The sequence below is a fragment of the Hetaerina americana genome, unplaced genomic scaffold (genome assembly GCF_022747635.1).
Source record: "Hetaerina americana unplaced genomic scaffold, ioHetAmer1.1.p SCAF_1, whole genome shotgun sequence".
Classification (NCBI taxonomy): domain Eukaryota; kingdom Metazoa; phylum Arthropoda; class Insecta; order Odonata; family Calopterygidae; genus Hetaerina; species Hetaerina americana.
Window position 1 is genome coordinate 42,060,781 of NW_027286069.1, and position 27,215 is coordinate 42,087,995.

The 27,215-nt window shown below is 34.3% G+C and overlaps 1 protein-coding gene across 7 annotated transcripts in view; it reads right to left on the reverse strand.

Annotated features, from left to right (window-relative positions):
* The window catches only part of E(bx) (nucleosome-remodeling factor subunit NURF301 E(bx)), a 121,861-nt gene that overhangs the window by 71,499 nt on the left and 23,147 nt on the right, over window positions 1-27,215 (reverse strand). For 6 of the 7 annotated variants that reach the window (XM_071588938.1, XM_071588921.1, XM_071588905.1 and 3 more), the window contains exons 9-17: window positions 24,054-24,204; window positions 19,314-19,400; window positions 14,577-14,825; window positions 11,098-11,154; window positions 10,384-10,569; window positions 7,103-7,324; window positions 5,632-5,780; window positions 5,269-5,413; window positions 3,680-3,967 (exon numbers count right to left, since the gene is read on the reverse strand). In XM_071588938.1, the coding sequence (XP_071445039.1) occupies window positions 3,680-3,967; window positions 5,269-5,413; window positions 5,632-5,780; window positions 7,103-7,324; window positions 10,384-10,569; window positions 11,098-11,154; window positions 14,577-14,825; window positions 19,314-19,400; window positions 24,054-24,204 (1,534 nt within the window). The remainder of the gene's footprint in view (window positions 1-3,679; window positions 3,968-5,268; window positions 5,414-5,631; window positions 5,781-7,102; window positions 7,325-10,383; window positions 10,570-11,097; window positions 11,155-14,576; window positions 14,826-19,313; window positions 19,401-24,053; window positions 24,205-27,215) is intronic. The other variant, XM_071588928.1, reaches the window with a different exon arrangement.

Genomic DNA, 27,215 nt, shown 5'->3' on the forward strand with positions numbered 1-27,215 from the left:
TTTTCATTTCTCACAATGATGGTCTTCTTAAAGACTTGTGGCTTATCTGAAAGGTACACAAGCAGAGGTTTGATCTTACAGCCCCCACCAGTATGATGACACAGGGAGACCATAAGACAGTCTTTCTATTGTATTATGGACTGGCAAAGACAATTTCTCCTCTAAGATGTGTGTCTGAGCATCTTTTTCTAAAAGAGGCCTGTTTTATCACAACTGAACACTTGGTTTGGAACATATCCCCCTCATTATTCTCAAGCTTATTAAACTTCTGCACAAACTCATCAGCTGCTTTTGAATTTGACGTTAGCTTCTCAGAATACAAAAACTATGGATTCTATCCTTTTCGAAAAGTTTTTGTGCCATCTTCTAATACCTTTAAATTACCTTAGGGCACTAGGTATGCCTTTCACTAAATCATCAAGAGGTATGCCCTTGCTCTAGCAAATTATTTTCTAAGAAATCATTTAACCAGTCAACTGTTTTTCATTGATCCAAACATTTGAGTTTTTTTTATCTCTTGCATTCTTTTTTATCTTCTAGAGGTTAGTGTTACAATCCCTCACACAAGCTACTCTGATAGCACCTTTATTTTTCAAAATCATACAAACAGCTGATTAAGGCATTCCAAACAGAGTAGATAGCTCAGCCACCCATGAACCATTTTCATGCATAGAGATCTTTCTTAACTACACTTATGGCTCTAAAAGCTTTCCTCTAACTCAGTTTCTTTAGTGTACTTTTTAGAATCCATTAATTTGTTATTCCATAGTAATAGCATGAATCAGGCACATAAGCACAACATTAGCAATAAAAATCACTATATTCTTTGATTATATTTTCCAACAATAAAACAAATTAAGTGCAAAGCATAAGGATAACTCAAACCCAGGAGAAAAGATGCATAATAACATTTGAACAATGCACTAGACTAAATTGAATTTGGAGTAACTATGTGGAACTTCAATTCCGATACAAAGTAGCAATAATGACTCTGTCCCTACCAATCCTTCGAGTCTCCCCACCTCTCCAACCACCCACCTACTCCTGATTTCGGCCCCTTGCATGACTATACATACCTAGCCATACTAAACTTTTGCCTATCTGATAATTTTGTTATAAAACAAAACTTAAGCTGTGTGAAATAATGTTTTCAAGGAAACGCTAAGTGATACTTTTCTTATTTTAGAAAAGATTTCTTGTACTGGGCATTTGGATCCTGAGGCAAAATTTATTCAAATTGTTCCCTTGAATTCCAGGTTATTCAGGTTCTGGGGCATTCAGGAGGCAATACTGAACTTTAACTCTGACAAAGCACGACGACTAATACATAGAACACTTTGAAATATTTCTTAAAAATAAAACGCGAAGGAATGACGATGTGCATTCCATCCAAACTTAAATGCCGCACTAAGGAACCCAGATGGTACAACTGAATAGTCAGATCGGCATTAAGAAAGCAAAGAAGGCTACAATCAGATTTTACAAAGAGTTTAAAAAGCAGAGACAGAGTTTATATGAATACATCGAAACAGAAACTAAAAGATTGTTGTGGTAAAACAAAAAGTATCATGCTCAAAGCCCTACACTCCTTCAAATCTAAAACCCTATGTGAACATCTAGATGAAAATCTAAATCATTCTGCAAATGTGCAGTTTTAAAATTTTGGAACAAAGAAAGTGACGAGCAAGACAGAAATCATGTAATAGAGGGTTCAGTACTAGCTGCGGCAGATCAATTTAAATATTTGGGGGTAGTTCTAACACCCCGCTTTTCATGGGGAGCACAAATCAGGACAATATGCGGATCTGCTTCAAAGAAACTCGGCTCCATTAAAAATGTGGCATGGAAATGCAATGAGAAAGTATAATTTTGCTCTCGTTAGGCCTAACTTGGAATATGCTGCAAGTATTTGGGATCCTTTGGAGAAAGTTTGGAAAAAAGAATTAAATAAAGCCAAAAGAAAATCTCCCAAAATTGTCAAAAATAGTGACGATAAGAAGATGAGTGTTACAGGATTTTAGGAATTAGGCGGGAAGCTGCTTGAGAGGCAAAAGAACAAGCAAGAATTGACTTTTGGAAAGGTTCAGAACGAACAAGTTTAACAATGACATTAACAGAATTATTATGGACCCACACTACTCAAGTAAATCAGACCACAGATATAAAATAAAGGAGATAGACTCCAATATAGATACATACAGATACTCGCTCTTTCCCCAGGCAATCAGGAATCATAATAGTACCAAAAGTATAAACCAAAGTCAATTTAGAAATTTCAGAGACATTCAATTTACAAGTCAGGACAAGATTAAATGTTGCGTAGACATAAGGTATATTCGTAGGCGCATATATATGTTAGTTAATAGTATACATATATATTTGCATACATGTAAGTCAAAAATGATTTCACATGAATATTACATTTGCCTCTGTGGGGGTAGATTTGCATGAATGTTGGTTTTGCATGTAGTTTTATTCACTTTTATGGGAGGTGACCTATCACCCTTTGTCACATACCCTTGCGGCAGCTTGCAGGGTATTGTGTGGATGTAGAACTCTTGTATAACATCCACCCTATTTTTCAGAACTATACTTTTATTAATCCTAAAATTCCTAAGCACTGAAATATACAAATAATTTTAAGAGAAATAATGCAATTCAATGCTTAAGTAGTGAGCACACATTTTTTTGGATGAAATTGCCTGATGTCACTGATAATATGATTATTCTGCAAATGCCTGGTGAATATAGATATTGATGTTAAGTCCGTTTCTTTCAATAGTCCTATGCTGCACAAGAATTTCTATAGGATTCACAAATTAAGTTAAAATAATACGTCACTGATTTCATAGGAGCTTTATTTCAGATCTCTAATTTTAGTCACTTATGCCATAATTCTCTTTGGCAGAAATAACAGCCTAAATGACAGCTTTTTAAACTATTCTGGAAAACATTTTTTAACTATTATTTTTACATGCCTTCAAGAATGTAAAGTAAACATTGTCATCTCATCAAAATCGAACACCATGGGAGTCTCATATTGCAGAAGTAAGAAAATGTGTTTCTCTTAAAAGACACCAGGATGTCAACATAATCATACTTGATGCACTGCTAAGATTGGGGCACAGGTTGCAGCACACTCATAAGTTGCCCACCTCTTAACTTTCACTTTAGGCCACAGCACCACAGTTAAGGCAGCGAGCAAAAACTGACACTCACAGTCAGTTCACCTCTTATCAAAGCACACAATACAATGGCCATTGTCATCATGCTCCCTTCTAGCACTGCCAAAGGCATGAAAATAGGGGATAACAGAGACAAAATGATGCAATTCAAACAGTAGGCAAGAAAATGTAGCTTAATTCTTGTGTGGTTTTCCTCTAATACTGGTAATAGGAGAGATGAAGTGGCTATTTGGCACTAGAGAATTTGTAACTGAAATTAATTTGGAAACATGGTTATGCTAAAATTTAAGTACTTCTCCACAATTTTATCACATCCAACTGAAATAATAGGTGCATAGAAATTTTAATCACCAATTGACCAATTAAACCCTTAGGAAATAGAATTTTAGGTGCAAAAGGAGAGACATTAGTTGACAGTACCATGTAAACCAAGAGTACTAATATTACGAGAGGTTTAGAAATTAAAAAAATTATGATTACAAAACATCACTAACCTTTATTTGCTTCCTGCTTTACAGGTATACCACTATTAAATTCTTTCTGGGTTTCTTTTTCCTCGGTATCATCAACCTCCGTTTTAACAATAGGTTCTTCTTTGTTATCCACACATTTTGAATCCTCAGCTCCAACAGGCTCACTCTTGATGGCTGACACCACCACTTCTTCTCCCTCCACTACCATATCACTTTCCTCCATTACCACCCCTTCTTCATTTTCTACTTTGTGATTTAGCTTCTTGAAAGTGTTTGGATCGACTGCCAGGATTTTCAAGCCTTTATCATCTAGTTAATGAAAAAAATTTAAATATGATATGCTATTTTTATAGGGAATGCCATAATGTTTTAATGGTAACATTTGGCCCAATCATATCTGTGATCCAACATTAGCAAAACTAGTTTTATGCCTCGTTATTTTTATTCTACATTCAGACATATAATTTTCTTTGTTCAGTTAGAATTTCTATTTAATTATAATTTAATTTTTAATTGTATTCTAATATTTGCATTTCCCAAAGCTCAAAAAAATTATCAGATTTCCTAGCTACATTAAGAAAAAAATTAAGTTTGAAGTAGGATGGTTAACTGTATAGAAATAGTGTCTAAGAAAGGGTTTTCCAATCTACCACTAATACAGCAAAAACATGGAGGCCAATCAGAATTATTACAATGAGAAATTCATTGATGTGTGAAAAGTCAAGACAATTGACTCAGTGGAGCCATTCACTACTATTCACTGAAATGCAGGAATTTCAATAGTAATAAGTGTATGTAATTAATGCTAAAATTGAGTGATAACATTCTAACAACTCTTTTAATAAAAGAACACTATAACAATAATAAAACTATAGCCACTTCAGAAATACTAGAGAAGAAATACATTGCACAAATGCAAATTTATTGTGAGACAATCAAATATTAATGTAAATATTAAATCTATATTCCATTTTTAACTTCTTTACTGTCAGTTACAGATTATCAGTTATTGTAAAAAGTAAATGTTTCAAAAACTTCATTTTCTACCATTGCCATATATTGAAGCCAATAAGATATTTCCACAGAAATGGTAGAAAATTGGGTACTAAATGATTTATATTCTACTAGGATATGGAAATGACATAAATGACTTGAAGGGATCAGATAGGTGAATAGACAAATTGAAGTTCAGTTTGATGTATTATTTCAAAAGGACATAAAAATTCAACAATGATAAAAAACAATGCTTATTGAAAGGGACAGCTTTGTCACCAACAAGCTGATGGCCATTGCTGTCAGAGTAACCTTTATTACAACTAAAATTGATATACTTCCATCAATGTACGGCATTACAAGGTACTAGGCATCAAAAGGAATGAATGGAACTGGGGGAATCAAAGATAAGCCATTTATATTATTTTTTGAGACAGATTTGGTTTTATTTCCCATAAATTAGGCATTGTTATGATTATGTTTGATACTTTGACCACCATAAAAGCTTAAAACCAGGGCTTCATACTATGTCAAAAGGTGTACACAATTTGGGTGAAATACCTTCAAGTTTAAAGTAGAGAGAAGATAAATTTAGAATAAATGAAAATTTACCTTACCTTTGACTTGCACCATCATTTGATGAGGTCCCGCAAGGTGACCCAGGAGTTTTGAATTGCTTATTTTGAGCTTTCGAGTTGCAGATAGCCATAGCCATCCCCACTGTCCATGGATTCTATATTCTTCCCCTTTCTGCTTCCAAACCTATATTTTAGATACACAATAATATTTTAATAATTTAGTGAGTGTAATAAAACACTCTAAAATATCATATTGAAACCCCCTTTCAAAAATACTAAAACTGCGAGAAATCAACTTCTAGCATGTTTACATGCATGGCATTGACATGATGCATTACAGGCAAGGGGATACCCCAGTCTTGCAGATCAATGCGCATCACATAAGAATCAATTCCAACATACCTGATGCCGAAGGCCAAGAGTATACTTCACGAAGTGGTAAGTCATTCGATTCCTCTCTTCTTCTTCCTCTTTCTCCTTCTTGTCCTTCTTTTCTTGCCGCTTTCTCTCCTCCCTTTCCGATGCTGTAAGCCGCTGAAGCCGAATATGGCCTAAAAGACAAATAACATTATTCAATCAAAAAAGAAATTTTGTCATGAATTTAATTCTAATAAAAAGTAGTTCAAATCAGCACTTATATTGATTATTTGTCATACTCTGAGTCATGAAACATTGCGTGGTTATTAAAAATATTCTAAGAGTGTTTGCATGATAATGCAATCCTTTTCAAGCTGTAATAGGCAAGTAATGTATCTACCAGAACATAAGAAATCCCACAAAAATTTGTTGGAGCATGCAAAAAGCAGTTGCAGCATGCATGAAAAACCTAGAAATACATTACAGTTTTCATTTTCAGTAAGTTTTAGTGAGAAATAAGGGCAATAAGATTATTTATAAGCATTAGACAACTTTTTTAGGAAACTTGAGGAAAATAAGGCAACCTTTGATTCACTCATCATATTCACTGTAAACAGAATTTTTATCCTGAGGCTTGAATTTTTCTGTGATTCATGATATGTCAGAGAAGTTAATTATTACTAATGCTCTCAATTACAAAATATGAACTTTTTCTTTATCTTTGAACGCCAGTGGACCCACATTTTTGGCGCCCCTCTTATTTGGTATCATGATTACAGGCTGAGTACATATAGTCCAACTTTTTTTCAATGTGATGATCATGAAAGTCACGTGAATGTCATTTGGAAAGGAAACAATATTTCCATAGTTTCCGATTTACAGTAAATAATTAATTCTGCCGTCATAATTAAATACTACAAAATAAATATGTTTAATGAACTTGAATCCCTGAAATAATGAAATTGCCGACTGGTTAACCAGCTATTTGTTCATCTACCCAGGGGTCCAGACTAACAGTTCCAGTTACCAGCAAGTCTGCTACCAGTCAAAAATACACAGTTTATTTCTATTATGAGATGGAATTATTCCCAGAAGTTGGAAAATGTGGCTTATGAGTATTTTTAGTTGCTGAAGAGATTAAAATTTGTCTATGCAGTTGGCATTGGTCTGGATGAAGGGTGGTGTTGGAATAGAGGTTAGTACTAAATAAATTTAACATATATTTACAATATGTAGCCTAATAAAAGACATTATTATTATTATAAAAATAGTTACTATTTTTCAATTCAAAATTGTCAAATACATGTTTATACTAAGATTAACTTGAACTCAAATAAGAAATGCTTGCAGACAATTACAAATATGAAAAGAAGACATTAACTCTTACTTAATTTGTTCTTTATTTTGCAACATGTGTAATACCTCCACATTACTTTCACAATTCAATAGAATGTGAATTAATAAGACACCTTTATCTATCCTACAGATGTTAACTTGCCCAAAATAAACTACAAACCTAATGCTTCATGCCAAACAGAAGAAAAGACCACTGGCTTGATGCATGTTTGTAAAACAACAAGAGCTCTGGAAAAGTCCCGTGGGGCTGATGACGCTGACACTGATGTAACCCAGGGACGACGAAGAAGTGGCCAATTAACATGAAGGAATGGGGTCTGGAGAGCTTGCTCTAGAGCCAGTAATGTTTGTCGAAGTGCTGCCACTAATGAAGCTCTTGAACCTACAAAAAAATAAAGTTTAATTTCACCACTGAACATAGTAAAAAAATAATTCAGACACACAACTGAACCTGGGAATGAAATAAAAGTCAAAACGTCCCTTGTCGTGTGGCACATTATCTTAATAGCAGCATAATAACTCCTATATCCTCAAAAATCTTTATTATATATTAAAATTTTATTACCATGCTTATTGATATCTCTAACTTGGCAAGTGTATTCCAAAATAGAGACTGCTTAAATATGACAATAGATGTTATATGATGAGCTAATAAAACTAAAAAAGGAATATGTATTATGGAACTGTTATTTTCAATTTGGAAATTTCATCCTCTAGGGGGAAATCTTAACACTTCAATATCCACATCTTATCTTGTATCTGCTCAATAGACTTTTTTGTCCATCAACCTACAATTACCCTCCATTCCCTCACCTGTATATGGATGAAGTAGGTAATAGAAGGATTTAACAAACTGTGCTCTAAGGAATGACTTTTCCGGAGCAATGATGCAGACATTTCATACTCAGACCAGTATTTTGCTCGGAAGGTTGGGTCCTCATACTTATTTTTGGGTAATGCCAAGAGTAATTCATTGAAACTAAAATTGAGTGTCAAATTTATCGCAGTATCAAATTCTCTGCTCTAAACAATAGCGGCAATAAATCTGTTCAATTTCATTAAATAAAGAATAAGCAATTGCAGAGAACTTCTTTAAGTTCGCAGCCATCATGCATACAAAAACATTGTAAATTATTTCCAGAACTGGCAATGGTATTGATACAGAGATAATTGCATTCCAATGCAGTTGGAGCATAAGCATTTCTAAAAACATCATGAAAGATTAGTTCTGTTTCCTACTGTGGTTTGGGCTTGTTTACATGGGAGTCTAATGATATGAATACTCTTTTCATTGACTTTGTCCATAAAATAAAAACTGATTTGCCATTAGTAAAAACAACAGTATTATAATCATATTGACACTGATTAATGCTATTGTCTATATTGCTGAAAGTAAACTCATAAACTAGGATCAATTTTTAGACATATTGAGAAACTTGATATGCCAGTTTTACAGGAGCTATGAGAGTTCAGGAATAAAGCAACTGATAATCATTAATGAGTACCAAATTACCGTATTTTCCCATCGATAATGCATATGCTATCGATACAAAAATGTTCAGATGATGGAAAAAAATGACAATGCGCATTATGTAATGAAAATTGAAAAATCCAAACATTTATGCACCTATGTACACAATAATTTAAAGAAGTCTCGCAAAAATAAATTAGCCTGGAAGCATGCCTTTCTAATTACATTCTACTTTATACAGCCCTGCTACTGTTACAGTTATTTCATCTCATTAATACATGAGAAAAAGAAGAAACATATAATTTCTATACTTCATTTATTCTAATATATAGTACATCTTTATTCTAATACATAGTACTTCACGTATAAGTCGAGTACATCGTATTATGTTCATGGGCGTATAAATATATGATAGGATAGGGGGATCACTCAAATCCAAGAAATTCGACACCTGAATCAAAATTAAATGCATTTATTATCTCTTCAGGCACATCACCGAGTTCACTCTCCAAAGTTAACTCTTCCGCAACTTCTAGCACTGGCGTTGATATATTGCCTAAAGCTTTTTCAAATCCATTTTTTACACAAGTCACTCTGACACCCAGCCAGCTGTCCACTCTTTTAATCCCTCCCGATTCTGTGAAGTCTTTCATACCAGACATCATCCACTTTTCCTAACTACAACGTAAATTTGATTTAAAAGATGTATTTATGGATAAATTCTGAGTGTGATTTTCTTTTGCAAAATTGACGACTTCTAGCTTAAACATCGCTGTACACGATTTTCTTCCCTATGCGTAATTTTCTTGAGAAAATTTTATATTACAAAAGCTTAATTCAATTCAGCTATTGAAACAATCACCAGGTAGAAGGCACTTTCATAGAACTTGGAGGGTGTCTTGGGGAACAGCTGAGTGCCGATACTAACAAAGCGAAATCAAGCAAACAAAACAAGAAAATTCCATTTCATTCATTCTCTTATTTTTTTTATATTTGATTAGCTGAAAGTTAATTTACGTAGCAAATAAAAGGGCACACAAACCTATGTCTCGTTTCGACTTACAAATCATAGCAAAAAAGCAATATGAGGGTATATTGTTTTGGCTTGCAAATATTGTTTATTTTTTGATCCTTCTGCTGTCTGCAGTTAATTTCAATCACCTTACTCTAATCTTCTGTATACTTATGGTAGAGATCATCATTGGTTGTCACCGTCTATTAGTATATGGATATATAGACGTATTTTTACACACAATATATATATATAATTTTTACGTGCATATATTAAACAGATGTGTGCCATCTATACGCGTTCAAGATAACTATCAAGCCCTGGGCGCGCGGTATTTATACAAATTCGTGATGGCTACAAAGTTCTGGGTGCACGTTATACATAAGCTGCACGTTATTGATGGGAAAATACGGTATATTTTATTGGCATATCTTAAGTCTTAAAACATGTACCTTTAGAACTATATATTAAAAAAATACACAATGGTTCTTTGTTATCTTGCAATCAACTGATCACTTCACCTTAGAAATATATCAACACTAGTCAATGTATTGGAGCCTTGGAGTCATTTTCCCATTTACTAAAAGGAATTCAGAAACATTGGCACATGTATCTACTCATATGACATGGGAAGACGTGTATTTTAAAATAAAATTACAATATTCTCTAGAGTATCAGTTTTTACAAGGGGGTATTTTTCTCATATTTTTGAAGTTTCTACACAGTTCACAGCAGATTCCATAAAATACCATTTTAAAAATAAATTTGAAGGGAAAATTAAAAGAAAACTAGAAGAGACAGCCCAGAAATTAAATTCCAATTCAATTCCATGATAATGCTATATTTAGTGACATTTTGAGGAACCTTTCAGAATACCCGAAGTCACAACTTGCCGGCAGCACCACATTAAGCATAAGCATTTATAATTTACAATGACAAATGAATACAATAAACTTACCATAGAGCATTCCAAGCCACTTAAACTCAGATGCTGCTGTCAATGAGAACTTATGTGATAAGTGCCGCTTTTTGTCTCTCTCTTCATTGCGCTGTGGTTTATTCAAGGATGCTCCGGGATTGACAGAATATTGATTTACATACAGTCGACATCCAAGCCCACTGACACTGATGCCAGGACCACTTCCTGTAATATAAGTTTTGGTGAATTTGCTTTCTTAAAAAATTTACATTCATTAATTTAGGTACACTAAGTACGATGAGAGAGTAAAATATGAAAAGTTTTCCTGAAGACTGCTGATACCAACATAGATTGAGATTTGGTTATCCAGAAGGAACATGATTTTCTTAAATTGATACCAGGGCTGACTTTTTGTTGTATAAATGATACTGCACAATTATCACTCAAATACTAGACAATTTACTATCTAACCAAAGGTTCAGGTTTAAAATATTTGGATTATGTAATAAAATATTATGGCCTGAGACAAATATCTCAATCATTGATCTAAAAGTAATAGCTCTACCACATTATACTGCAATAATCTATGTATTCTGTGCACTCGATTAAAAACAATTAACATTTTAGTGATGAAATATGTACATTACTTAAAATGCAAATATAGAGTTAAGAAAACACAGTGCACATATATGCACCAAAAGTACGCACAAATAGTAAACTGCAAGCTATATTTTACAGGAAACAAACAATTACCTGAATTACCGCTTGGTGTACCTCCACTTTCCATTCCCAGTTTAAACAGATATGTTCCTGCAATTTCAAGAAAGAGAAAAATGTAACATTACAAATACACAGTAAATCCTTCATTTGGTGAACCACTTTGTAATGATTTGCAGGTTAGAATGAATCTAATATCTGATACTGGCAGAAGGGGTAGAGATAAGTTTGCAAAAAACCCTTGCTATATTGAATCCTTGATATATCACATACAGTAAAATTTCATAGTTTGAAATAAAGGTACTGAAAAAAGTTACACTTTGAAATATGTGGGTTCAAAATAAACTTTAAAAAAATTCAACATTTTCATTGTTAGGCCATAAAAATTTCAACGATATTTTACTTGGCACTAAAATACTTAAATAAATTAATGTAGCCAGCAGTAATTTGATTTTTCCTAAACCTTAAGAAAGAATGTACAGTGGAACCTTGCACCTTGCAGAGTGACTAATTCACATCACGAGTAAAATTATTGGCCCTGAAAACAATTTTATAAATGACCAGAAGAAAAATCCATAAGAAGAAAGCCATAAGAGAATAAAAATAACAGTAGGAATGGAAAATGTAATCACTGAAAATCAGGAACAAGGTGTGAGCATGACTGATCTAGAACGCACATCAACAATCGGTCAACATCGTCGATTGGCCTTTACTACAAGAACACCAACAAATTAAGGAGATACTTGCTCCAAAAAAGATGACAAAAATATCTATGCAACCGGTATTATACTCAATGAGGATGAAAGGTTGCTTCTCACATGCATAGAGGAAAAACAATTGGAAGGAGACACGATTACCAGGAATATCATCTGTGAGAAGAGGGAAGTGATTTTCGCAGACCTTGTTTGAAGATGTCAGGATTATCAATGGCTGAATATGTATTTAAGGGCTGAAAATGTACATGGTTTGAGAGTTTAATGAGAAGAACCGGCATCCACAGCATTGTGAGACATGGTGATGCAGTAAGCTCCGAGTCAAAGGCAGCAGAAAATTTCATCAGTGACTTCAAGAAATTTGTAGATTCTGAGGGTTAACAGCCCAAAAAGGTTTTTAATTGTGATGAGACTGGTTTCTTCTGGAAGAAGATACTAAAGTAAACCTATGTTTCTAAACGTACAAGTAGATGAGAATGCATTGCCTGGTCACAAGGCTATGAAAGCCCTTCTTACGCTGCTATTTTACACATGTGCAAGCAGCGATTTGAAAATCAAACCCCAGCTTGTTTACCATTCAGGAAGTCCACAACCCCTCAGGTTTAGTCCAAAACAGCAGGCTAAATATTATGTGGAGGTCACAGGGAACTTACTTCATACCATGTGTATGAGGCATCAACCTAATAAAGCAATGGCTATGCATGCCATAAATTCATTTAATAATAATTCTGAGCCGCATTTTTACAAAATTTTGAAGTGTCCGCAAAAAAATGCATCTAAGAAGCTTTCTTGTAAAAATGGAATTAGGTATGTAGCATAAATAATTTACTATTTATTACAATCCTTTTTTGCTTTTACATATTGAGTTCACATTCCTAGTTACTTCATTCCACAGTAGAAGAATGGGTGAACATGATCCACAATCATAAATAATGTATATATACATTTATAAACATAAATATATATATAATTTTCTCAAAATAAAATTTGAGCATAATTTATCTTTTTTGTATGGAATGCATTATCGTATTTTCAAATTAATTTATATGCAAAAAGTTGTTTCCATAAACGGGTGTTTAGCTTTAATAGAGAGATCGTGGAATGAATTATGCTCGTTTGCTCATTTAATGAGGTTCTACTGCACATGCAGTATCAAGTCTTTCCAAAAGATGAAAAAAAATTGATGCCAGACCCCGAGCATGAACTTAGTATCAGGTAGAAAATGAACAAGCCAGAAAAAGGCACATATGCCTGGAAATAATGATCAAGCAGGATGTGACAGAGTTAAGTTAGTTTTCCCTTAAAATAAAGATAGAACGTTATGTTTTCCATGTTCACATGAATGCTAAATCACTCGTAGGATCATATTACCACTGTTAAGCCTTGCAAATACAAACTTATTGCACATGAAAATCATATGGCAATACACAGTCCCATGAGGATTACTTGCTAGAACAAGATTATCATCACATGTTGTACTTATTATATCAGTATTCCACTGTACTTAGGATCTCCCATGTGTAGTGAGGAGATTTGGACACTATGAGCTTGTGCTTAAGTGAGGAGGTTGGAAGGATATTAGCTCTACCTGCTTTCAGACAAAATTTGCATATCTATGCGAATTGACAATAACAAGATTTATTCACTACTTATTTATAACAAGACTAATTGGGAAGGGTTTAAGTAGACAACATCAAAATATTATCAAATATTTCTTTTAAAAAGATATGACTGATAATACTTCAACATTAAATTGAAAGCTAATTAATACTTTCTCAGCATTGATAGCTATTTCCAATCAAGGAGTAGATATTAAATTTGGCCTAACAATAGTCTAAAATATCAGGGCTGTCCAGAAAGTAATCCTCCATCCAGATATAAAAAACACTGGAATAGATACAGAAATTTTATTATTTACATCTCAAAACTGTGCATCTCTACTATATTTTCCACATACCCAATAAACAGATCTCTTAGTATTTGCCATATCTCTGGACTAGTTTAGCAATTCCCTCTGCATAAAATTTTGCCACAATAGATTGCAGCCAACTGATGACGGCACTTAGAGTTCCTCGTCAAGACAAGCATAAAACTTTTGGTAGCCCAACATTTTAGTCAGGATTCCATGCAATAGACTCCTAGAAATCTGTGGAAAACTTTATAGAGAACTAAGACGTCACAAATGCCAACTTTGATGCACTTTTTTGTCAAATTTCTGGAGCAGTTTATTGTTCACCACAGACAGATGGCCAGTTCTTGGACATCATGGACATTTGTCCATTCCCTCTTAAACAAACAACATCACTGATATATAACACTGTCACTCATCACTTGGTGAACAGCACAAATTTCTTGATGAATGACGGCAGCTTTGAAGTTTATTGCCAGTAAAAATCTTATCACTAATCGCATTTTACATTTGGTGTGATTTCCAATTGTATTGTTCATTTTCGCTCGCTACAATAAGCAAACAATAAGCTGTGCAGCCTTCCAAACACTGCAGCTCGAGGCATACTGCCCTGGTGTGTGTATCAATAGAGCAAACATTTGGCTCTCCCACTACTTTGATTACTACATGCAAATGGAGGTTACTCTCTGGACAGCCCTCATATTTTGCCCTTGCTCAGTACACTCACCCGAGGCAATTTTCTGGGCTTCTAGTCTCGTAATCTATCTGAATGCTTAGTTATTTAATAGACCTTTTTTAATAATGATAGCTATTTCCAATCAAGGAGTAGAAATTAAATTTAGTCTAACAATAGTCTAAAATATGTTCACTTTGCTGTTGATCAGCATACTCACCCGAGGCAATTTGCTGGGCTTTTAGTCTGGTCATTCGAGTGAGTGCCTCGGATCCCTCTGAATCAGGTGTGGGTGAAGAAGGTGGTGGTAAGCCATGAATGGTGCCCGAGGTAGGCACCCCTGACATGGAAGACGATGGCCGTCTCTTCAGATCTTCCATACTGAATGTACGTGGAGTCAAGGAGCCAGTTTTAGATCGTGTAACAATCATAGTTGCCTTTTTTCGCTTCCTACCAGCAACAGCAAGATCTAGAAATGAATTGATTGAAAAAGAGATAAATTAAGATCATTTATAAATTCTAGTTTCTAAGAATTCAGTTGAGATTCAGATGCTACTTTTTGTGAATATGAGAAACATGAACATACTGTCAAGATTACCATGACATATTCTGGCATTGTTTCAATGTATGTTTCCTTTTGATGCCTGAAAAACTTCAATTCCCCATAAAACAATTTACATGGGTAACTGAAGAAAGTAAAGTTCTTCATCTATTCTAAAAATGGTTTTCAATAATCTGAAATCAAATGACTGTGTCACTGAGGGCATACTATAAGTCCATTAAAAAGGAACACAATAAGTTGGTGACAAAGACTAAAAGAAACTACAACATACACAGCTTAAATTCCTCTAACAATCCTAGAAAATCTGACTGGAACCTCATTAAAAAGACTACTAAGTCCTCAAAATTTCAGATGCCCGGTTTAGATGCTGTTTCTCATAATTACATTCTTGTTACCAGCCAATATGATATTACCGAACTACTCCATGGAAATTTTCTGAATTCCATAATCAGACTGCCTAATAGTACAAGCCACTAACTGAAACCTAATGCACTATTACAGGGTATGCCCCACCATGCTCAAGCAATCTTTCTACATCCTCCAGATAACAAAGAAATTGACAGCATTATTAAAGAATAAGTAAGAATCACTCAGCTGAATATGATGATTTACCTTACTATTAATAGGAATTGAAAATCCTCCACTAATCCATGTCATTACACATTTAGTCAATGAATCTCTATCTTCAGGCATATTCCCTTATAGGCTAAATGCACCCAAAGTCATCCAAATATTTAAAGGAGATGATCTAAAAAACATGAATAACCATAATCCTCTTTCTAGCTTATCTGTTTTCTCCATGTTACTTGAACAAGTAATGTATAATAGATTATTTTGCTTCTTAAGCTAATTCAATATTCTCTCTGATTCCCAATTTGGTTTCATGAAAAAATATCAACTGGAACTGCCATAAATAAATTCATTCACTAAATCTTACTTGAACTTCATAAAAAGAATATAATGTTTTCTAAGACTTTAAAAAAGCCCAGTCGATCAATCAGTATTACTGAGGAAACTTGAGAAAAATGGAATCTCTGGAATAGCCAAACAATGTTTAAAATATTTTTCAACAGGAATACCACAAGTAGTTACATTGTACTCAGCGGAATCAAAATCATTCAGGAACTCAAATCCCTTGCTGATCGAGAGAGGTGTTCCTTATGGATTTGTACTGGATACCCTATTTTTCCTTTTGTAAAAAAACCTCTCTAATTATTTTGTCAATTTATACGTATGCAGATGATACAACTCACTTAACCTCCAACAAGAACCTAATCCATACCATAGCGCAGAAAAACATTGACTCTATGAGTAAATTGTGCAAAGACAATTTGGTTTTTATTAACTATGAGACAACAATATTTATTCAATATCATCTCCACAAAAGAAAAATTACAGCATCTCTTTTTTAAAGAATAACTGAGTCATCTATTAGGAGCTCTAGCATAAAAATATTTTTAGGAATACATATTCACAAGTCTCTATCCCGGGAAGTCCATGTTGACCAACTCTCCCCTAAAGCTGTCACAAGATGCTAACAACTGAGAAAAATTGTGACCCTGGTTGACACTGCGTTTGCTCTCTGTCTTTTATCCATTTACTCAAAAGTAGACTGAAATATGGCATTGCCGTGTAGGGGCACTCATATCATTTCATACTCCTCTTCAGACTACAAAATTGGGGAGTAAAAATCCTAGGAAAAGTTCTAATGGCAAACAGTTAGAGACCTTACTTACTTACAAAGATTCAACATGCTAACTCTTTCCTGTTTGTACATACTATAATCTTTGTGCACCAAAACTAAGTCATATTCACTCTGAAAACCTATGCTGATGCACATAGGTACAGCACAAGAGGTTGTAAAGACTTTAGAATAACTGCCCACAACTCATACATGTTTGCTAAGAACCCTTGATTTGCTTGTATGAAATTCTTGAAAGTACTACTGAGAAAATTAAGGGAAATAGATAATTTTTTGTCACTTAAGTCTAAACTATATCACTTCCTTTGCGATCATCAATGCTATACAGTTGATGAATTCATGTCCCTTTCTCTGAGTAAATGAGTTTCTCCATATATAACTATGAAAATACCCTGGTTACTGCTTCCGACTCCTGTATTGGGTTTTTACTCTGTACACTTACTTACATTTTTATTTTGAGATATATGCTGACTCTGTAATACCTACTCTGTGCTGTCTGTAAAGAATATGAACAGGCAATGTGATGTCTTCCATACATGTTACAAGCATGTCTCATAGGAGCCAATTAACATTATCATAATTATACATATATAATTCTCTATAGATATAATAAAATAATATATTATTTAAAAAATTCCATGTGGAAAAGCAAAGTGTCCTCTTTCATTATTCTGCCATATTAGTATGGCATATCTTAGTAACCCTAATAAACCTGTTCAAAATGAAATATTGGTATTATGTTTTGGTAACTTTCATTTTTCAGGGCTGTTATACAATTTCCCAAATTTCATAAAAAATACTACCTAACCTTTGGGTTATAAATTAGCCTCCATCTACGATTATCTAAACCCTGATGCTGATTCGATTGACATGAAACAAAACTGCTTACTGCATACAAAAGATGAATCAACTACTCTAATGAAATGAGAACTAAAGGAGAGGATTGCACAGAAAAGAAATAATTTATACCAGACTTTATTCTCGTAGTTACGCAGTTACAATGGAACACAAACAAAGTCTCCCTGCTGTGATTCGCCACTTCCACACCCATGTCAAAAAGAACCACCGCAAGACTCAATGTGTGTTCATTAGGATTTGATGGATGGCCAGAAATAGCATTGGATGATGCAGATTTGGGTATACATTCGTCTGAATGCTAAGAATCAAAATCTATCATTAACAGACAGTCTAAGATGGGAATTCATATTTTGTCATTTGATCTCCCTCAATGTACTGTTGACTGGGAAAAAATAAGAGTACTCAACGTGCTCATGGGTGGGTCACCCTGCCAGAATGGGAAATTTTGGCTTCCGGGCTTTGTTAATAATCCATAAGTACGTGATATATAAAATTTAAATATGTATGTAAGCAATTAAATGGATTAAAGTAGAAAAAAAGAGCAAAAATTAAATATTTTTACATCATTAAAATGCCACCAGATACAGATTGCGACACCCTGCTGCCACCAGGGCATACATAGGAAATTACACACAAGATTGACTGGCATGCAAGCTTCTTGGACAACACTTGAACAGGGCCCCATGGTGGCATCCTTTGAGGGAGGATTTCACTTTTGGGAATAGGAAATAGTCTGCTGGTGCCAAGTCAGGACTGTAGGGGTTTGGGGAATTGTGATGCTGTTTTTCGTCAGGTAGTCTGACACCTTGTAGTAGTTGCCTTTGGTCATCCATCAAGACCTTTGCGAAGAGATTAGCACAGATATTTTGCAACACCAAATTCTCTGTGATAATGATGTACACTGTCATCTAATCAATGCCAAAACGATCTGCGATCATGCACACACGTAGCTGATGGTCTGAATTCAGCACTTTGTGCTCACATCAGGAAAAATTTTACCGAGACTTTTTATAGAAACCTTGTATTTTTTAAACTAAATGATAACAGCAGCAATACCTCCTTCCTACATGTGTAGAAAAAAATCAGCACTCCACAGTTCATACATTACTTTGGCTAGTATTTTAATAGAAAGATAAAACATTAATGAACATAAATGAAGCATTGAAAATTTACAGATTAACTAAGAAACTACAAAATATTGCTTTAAAAATAAATCAGTTTGGAATCCTGATATTTCAAAGTTGTGATTGTTTGGGAACTTGAATTTCAAGATAATGAACATTTACTGTATTCTCAGTACATTATGGCACCATTAAGTGCTCAATTACTAACCACTGTCAGCTCATAACACCCCAGGAATTTATGTGTATTCTCTTTAACCTGACTTTACAGCTCTCTCAAAACTGTCAGATTTTCAAAAAATTGTCATTTTTTCATGGCCTCATACTAAACAGTGAATATGTGTTTAAAATGCAGCTGTCAATCAGTATTCACCATCTTATCCTCAACATACAACAGTGTTTCTCAATTTTCAGCAGTGCACCACATCATTCTCTGGGATTTTATAAAAACATGCAAACATAATTTCTTCACTCAAACAAATTCTTATTAATAATACTGTGTTGCATTTGAGAAACTTTATGCTCAATTTTAAACCAAAATTTGACATTTAGCATTAAGAATAGGATAATTCACTTATTTACACAGTTATATTATTCCAGAGAATATGAGCTTCCCTGAGCATGGGCCGAGAAACACTGTCATAGAGGTCTGACTATGCTCAAGAGATAAGCTGGCAATGATACCAACTAAGCAAAAGGCATAAAAGAGCTCACCTCCTTTATCTTGCTCAGAGGCACCACGGCCTTCTTCTCTGTCAGGGGTAGCACCCACAGACGTTTCATTTTCATCATTCCCTGACACTGAGAGGAAAGTTTGACAAATATCATAGTTTGGATATAAACAATTTTTGCCAGTATGACTCACTATGACACCAATTAATGAATATGAGAATGATAAGGTTCACATGTAATAGAATACAAGATGAAGAATTTTGAGAAAACATGCCAAGAGGGAGAATAGGAACTGAAAATATTCTCTGTAAACAAAAATGTAATGGGTATGATGCATCAGTCACTGCTTACACTGATAAAGACACCTGTATGTCAGGTGACCTATATGTTTTTCTGTTCTTAGTGTAAACAAAAATCCATCATTGGGCAAAACCAATGTAATAGAAATATAATAAACACCCATAAATAATATACTATAAAATCAATTTATGATTTACACACAGTGTACTTAAGAGAGGAATTATAGTATTCCTAATCTGGAATAAGATGCAGCACTTCTAAATTGCTGTAATCAGTATAATGAAAATTTTTTAAGTTCGAAAAATATCACAGGTAGATTAGTCAATGGTTAATTGTCAGTGAAAATGAATAAAAATTACAGAAAAAGAACTAATCGATGAAATATTGCATAATGGAAACTGCCTGAGGAATCAGAAACGTACAGTGCACCATCCATAATTAGAACCCTTCTATTATCATGTTCAAATTTCTTTGGGACTTGCCCCTCATGTGTGTTTAGAAGGTATGAAATGACATGTGGGGGCATTCTTCCATGAGTGAAAACTCAAATTTATCACTGCTACAGATACTCTACTGCAGAAGCAGATTGTGACAGATACCACCACTCAAATGTACTTTGTAACATACCATGGAAATTTCAATTAGGATCTAGCCTGTGGCGAGACCCATGGTTGCCAGGCTGACTCCATGGTCATGAAACAATAGGAAGGGTTGACCCTAGGTTGTCATCATTTTCATCATATTATCATAGCACTTAATACAGGTCTCATGGGCATAGAGCTATTCAAAGAAGACTCGATGACCATGAATTAGACATTTAAACACTTAATGTAACTTTTAACCATAAAACACATTATATAAAATATACTTAACATGTTCCATGCGATAACCTTTTTGATTTTACACCAAATGGTGAGTAAACCCTCAGCCCATCGTTAAATTTGTCAGGATAAATTCTTTAAATATCATTGATCAGGCCTCAAAAAAACATCTTTGGGAGGAGAGGATGAAGTGAATAACTGGCCGGCCCCAGTGATGGCAGAGTAATGTCCTTGTCTGCCAACCCATGGGTCATGGATTTGATTCCGGCCTGGGTGGGGTTCCCTCCACCTAGGGCTTGAGAGTTTGTACTTGTGTGTAGTTGTTTTCATTGTCAATAGTCCGACATAAAGGCCAAAAAGTGCTGTTCTCAGACTAATGCTACATATAAATAATTCTGCTGAGGGTAACATAGATAAAAAAGAGGAGAGAAAGGAATAAAAAAAAGGGAAGTGAGGAAAGTAAGGAACTGAGAGGTAAATAATGAAATGAGAAAGTGAAGGAAAAAATGGGAAAAGAATAAAACACGAACAGCTATTGGAAAACCAAGCAAACAGAAGCAACACATATTTGGCAACATAGCACACAGTTTCACCAAGCGCACACAAGTGAGATCATTCAGTGACTGAACTTCAAAGGGCCCCCACCTGCTCTCACTGCATCTCAGTCTCTACGAAGTTACATGCGAAGTTTTCCACAGCTTCAAATAGCCTGGGTCAGTCCCTGAGTCCCAAAGTTATTCCGAAACAATAATACTACCTTGATCAAAAAGTTCCCGGAATAACCACCGTGTGGCGCTCCCATCGTTCCGATTTGAGTTCTGTTTTTTTTTGTTAAATTGGTACATCTGTTGTTGATATTCCCTTTAAATCTTAGTGTCATAACTTGACATTTGCAAAAGTTACGTAGCCAAGAGTACATCTATCTCTGTGTGTGTTGGCGATTTTTTACAATTGCAGAAATGGATTTAAATTTGCAACAACGAACTTGTATTAAATTTTGCGTAAAAAACGGATTTAGTGGCGCACGGACGTTGGAAATGTTGGAAAAGTGTTTCGGCAACGATTCTCTAAAAAAAACGGTCGTTTACCAGTGGCACGAGCGGTTCAGAAGTGGTCGTGAGTCAATCGAAGATGATGAACGCAGTGGCAGACCATCGACATCGAAAGTCGGTGAAAAAATTGATAAAGTAAAAGAAATGTTGGTCAATAACCGCAAATTAACCATCAGAGAAATAGCGGAGGACTTGAACATTGCCTATGGATCCGCCCAAGACATTGTGGTTAATGATTTGGGTTTCCGTCGTGTAGCATGCCAAAAGACCTCAATTTCATGCAAAAAAGAGACCGTGTTGACGTCGCAAAAGACATGATTTGCGAGGCTGAATCCGATCCCACATTCATCAAAAGGATCATTACTGGAGACGAGACGTGGGTTTATGAGTACGACACGCAATCCAGACATCAGGCAAGTGAATGGCGTTCACCAAATGAGCCAAGACCAAAAAAACCACGTCGTTTTCAGTCAAAAAAGAAGGCAATGCTGACGGTTTTCATGGATTACAACGGTGTAGTGCATCATGAATTTTTGCCAGAAGGCCAGACAGTAAACAAAGAGTATTATTTGGGCGTTATGAGACTTTTGAGTGAAGCAATTCGCCGAAAGAGACCAGAAATGTGGGCAGAAAACTCGTGGATTTTGCACCATGATAATGCACCGTCGCACAGTGCTATCATTATTCGTAATTTTTTGACGAAAAATGCAACAAATACCATCCAACAGCCACCGAATTCACCTGATTTGGCTCCCTGTGACTTCTTTCTGTTCAATCGAGTTAAAAAACCATTACGGGGAACGCGTTTTAGCAGCCGAGAGGAAGTAATGGAAAAATCGCAGGAAGCACTGATGGACATACCGAAAACCGAATATAAAAAATGTTTCGAGGATTGGATCAAGCGCTGGCATAAGTGTGTTGCAGTCGATGGGGATTACTTTGAAGGGGACAATATAGATTTAGATGAATAAACTTGTATTTTTAATTTTCTGAATAAATTCCGGGAAATTTTTGATCAAGGTAGTATTCTAAAAATCACACATATCACCAAGTTTTTCATGAGAACTCTCATTTTTCAAAACCAGATTTCCTTTCACTTTTTGGCATTTTTCATATAATTAACTATAACCATTTTTTATATTTTTCTAAAAAGTTCCATTTTGTTGGGAAGTGAATTGCTAAGTTCATGCCATCAACATTAGAATAAGAAAGTCAAGCCTTGACTTTTGGTGAAAATTTGTAAAATGCCTTTTTAATAAATTTCACTAATTGGATGAAATCATTTAAAAAATGAATTGAATTAAATTAAAAAATTATTCTTTTGAAAATTCCATTAATTTTTTGGGATCAGTTTCTCTCGACATAGGTAGGTATCATCCCTCACAAATATGTTATACATATAGGAAGCTGAGAGCAAATAGAAAAAAATGGAAAGGTTAAAGAACTCTCTTAATTTCCACATGGGTATCAAAAGATCCAGTCTGAAAATACAGCAATAATTGAACCAATCTGGCTGTAATGAGTAATTTTAAAAAATAACCAAATATTTTGATTACATTTTACCATGGTATTTCAATACAAGGTTCGTTGCTATGCATGTTATGCATCCTTGTTGTCTAACTATTTTGAAATCTGTGAGGTTACCTGAATTATTTGGGATTTCATGACTTGTCTCCAAATGCAAAAGGACAGTGTTAGAATCCAAGAGGCTAATCATCTCATTTTATTTGGTTACATTGAGCATCATGATGTCTCATTGCGCCATATTTATTATAATAAATGCAGTGGGGTAACGCCCTAACCTGCCATTCCAGAGGTTGCGGGTTCGAATCCCAGCTATGTGGGGTTTTCCTCAACCTAGGACATGAATACCTGTGACTGCCTTGTGAATGTGTGCTAGGTAGAAAATGGGTCTATGAAGTCGCAACCTTGCCCCAATAATCTCGATAAATAAATGTGCACACTTCCTCATATCTTTAGAATGATATTTAGCTAAATTAAAACTATGTTGTTTAAAACCAACATTTGGACAACTCACAGCATATTGGCACTAAAATTTTTGAAATTAAAATCAACTACTGCTTCCATTAATGAGAATACAATCAAGTCACAAAAATCACACGCAACTATCCTTTGCCCAATTCAAAACCTATTTGACCAACGAATTGCAAATACGATAATAATACCAATGATTCCACCAAAGAACTGTTGAAACTGTTGATAATCAAAGAAAATCTGTTGACAGATCTGTTCTCAATCTGTTGAAGCACAGCTTTTCACGTAATCAGACCACCACACTATGTTAAAACACTGATTTCCAATAAAATTATCCAAGGTAGAGCACCCCAACGAAGGTGCCCCAATAATTCTTCAAGGTTTTATAATATACATCTAAGAATTATTGGAGCACCTTCGTTGGGGTGTTCTACCTTGGAATAGTTTTATTGGAAATCAGTGTTAGAGTGAAAACAGGAGTTAGGTAAAAAAAAGTACTGGAAGAAATACTTAAGTGCAGTACACCAAAAGTCAAGAGAAACACTGCTATGAATCACATGGTAAAGTAAATTTTTTTTAAGTTTTTAATCACTTTGGATTGGTACAAAACTTACCTCCAGCGGATGCTGAGGAAGGATCAGATGATGAAGCAACATGGGCATCATCATCTCCATCTTCATCTTCCCCAACATCATCCTTCTCTTCTTCATCATCCTCCATTGTCTCACTTTCTCCTCCTTCCTCATCTTGCTTATGGCCATTGTCCTACGATATAATGGAATAAATATGAAGAAATTAAAATTTTGTAAATGCAATTAAAATAACCAAGGTTACACTGAATGAAATACTTTTATAAAATAAATTTAAAATTAAAATAAATTTCTATAAGAATATTAATAAATAGGGACACATGGCACTATAGACAAGCTGACCAGCCCAAACTCTTGAAGTCCTATAAATCAACACAAAAAGGACACCCCTGAAAATATGGGAAAATGTATTTCTTTTCCTTTTATGCCCTCCTGTCCTTTTTTTCCATGCAGAATTACAATTATAGCATAATTTTCATCATATATGATATACAAAGAATTACGGACAATCAATACAATATACAATTATAGACAAACTTTATCATATATATATACCATGGTGATATGATCTTCATAATATACAATAGTAGTATATAGTAAACATTTATAAATGGAATACTCATTCCAATCCTGCTAAGCCACATAAACCAAAACAATAACTTAAAGTAGAGCAATTATAAAGCTACATGCATTGTGTCATGTTTTGTTCCAAGCCCTAATCCATTCTGTATAATAGCCAGTCTTTTATTATCCCTTTCACAGCATTTACTGACAGTAATATTCTTAAATCTTTAGGTATTTCATTAAAAATTAGAGGTACAGTAACCTCCAATTTTCTTCCGCTTTGATTTGTATGATTTTTTTGTTGTATACTTAATATTGTCCCTTTATGGTAATTCCTTTTTATTGAAATCAGGTATTTCATATTTATCATAAAAATAGTTTCCTATTATGAAGGCATATCTATACAGCTTATTAACTTGTTCCAGCATGAGGCAAAACAGTGGTGGGGTAAGGTAGGCAGTAATGTGAATAAATATAAATATATATATATATATTTATATATATATATATATATAAATATATATATAAATATATATATATATATATATATATATATATATATATATATATATATATATTATTAATAGTAAAGGGCCAAGGATAGATCCTTGAAGCACACTTGATTCTATCTCATGATCTTCCCTACATACATTATTTATTTTAGTGACCAATTTTCTATCTTTTAAATAATTAGAAATCCTAAGGTCGCTGGGTCCATGAACTCCTATACAGTATAATTTTTTTAACCATATATATTGTGATCCACTGTGTCAAAAGCTTTTCAAAGATCAATAAATGTTATTACCATGTTAAGCCTTCTATCTACTTCATCTGTGATACTGTTCACCGCTAGTTCAATGGTTTGTGTGGCTCCTTTATTTCTTTGGAAACAGAGTTGAAATTTTATTACTATTTCATTCTTATCCAGGAAATTTAGCAATTCAAATGGCGGGTAGTATTGATATTGGGCGATAGTTGTTCAAGTCTTTATGAGATCTTCCTTTGTAAATAGGTCTTATGACAGCTTTTATAATTGTATTATGTCAAATTACATAAAATTCACACCAAGAAAACATTGGTATAATCTAAATGATGCACTGGCATGCAATCTGATTGGTTACAGTTAATTCACTAGGTACCTAAACAGGGTTGTTCGACACTTTGATACTAATCTTTTGAGGAATAGAGAAATTTATTAAATCGATAGTGTAACTCCAGATAGGTGAAAGTCACCATATGAGAAGTATGTAAATCATCATTGGCTATATCTATTTTAAATTCACTTGGTTACTATTTACTAAAAAATATTGGATGAAAGTCAGCCACTTTGAAAAGTAAAAGCAAAATAAGTATGAAACAAAAATATTAACAGCATTAGAACTAGGGGTGTGCAAATCTTCATTATTATCAATTTCAAAGCGAAACGAATAATGATGGAAAATATCCATCAACTGTCATTGTAAAACTGGTTCCAGGAATGACAAACTTGTCATTCCTGGAACTTCTCGAGAAGAGTGAAAGTACCCCTCCAGCCATGGATCAGAGCACATGTGATTATGATGATACGTAGGAAATATCTCTTACGGTGTACTGAACTTGCTAACTTCAAAGTCAATCCCTAGGCTCTTGATTCCACCTGAGTGAATATTCTTGTCAGAAATACTGATATATATATTTTAATTGCAGACAATTAATTGCAGCCCAATTAAGGCCTTCCAATTCATGAGCAATAATTGACAGTCTTCTCCCCTGTTTTTTATGAAATCAAATTTCAGCGGCAAATGCTGGAACTAATAATTAGTACGATGTTTTTCTTCATACTTTTCTGAAGAGATAATTAAATAGATTATTAGCAGTAGTCTACTAAATTTGATAGGTTGTTGGGTGACCGTAACTCTATATGCTACTGTACTTACAATGGTGATCTATTAAGTTCTTGGCTTCACCCATAATTGTCATCATTACTCACAAGTTTTTTCTCCCACGTTGGCACAACTGTGAGAAGATGCCAAATGAAATTGCAAGCCGTTCCACCCCAAAAACTCTTCAAACCCTATACTACATAATACATTAACACATTCTTCTGCTACCATTTGTCCGGCCATCTCCCGATTTCACCCAACAACTAAAACGTTCTGCATCATATCTAGAGCTTCATCGTTGGTTTTCCTGTCTACACATATATTTTTCCATTCTTCTTCAGATCCACAGTGAAGTCTCCAATCTACACTTATCCTATTAAGTCAGTGACCAAGTTTCTGACCCATGTAATACAATATTCAATATAAAATTTTTCCCAAACCCTTTCCCTGTATCTTTATAGGCATCTGTCATCAACTCTTTTCATGCATGCTTCTGTACCTCATATTTTTTTGTTCCCACTACTCTGCCCACCCTCCTATAAAACACTTCCTGAATAGCTGAAATGCTTTCCTTTTAATTTTTGGCAAGGGTCATCCACATACTAGGTATTTAATTTCCATCTGTACACTTGTTAGTAGAAAATTATTCAACACTAACCTTCCTAATTTATGATTAGACAAACTCAATCATAAACTATGTTTTCAATCAATGCCACTTTTTAATCAGCAATTTTTTCAATTAGAGATGATATAATCTTAC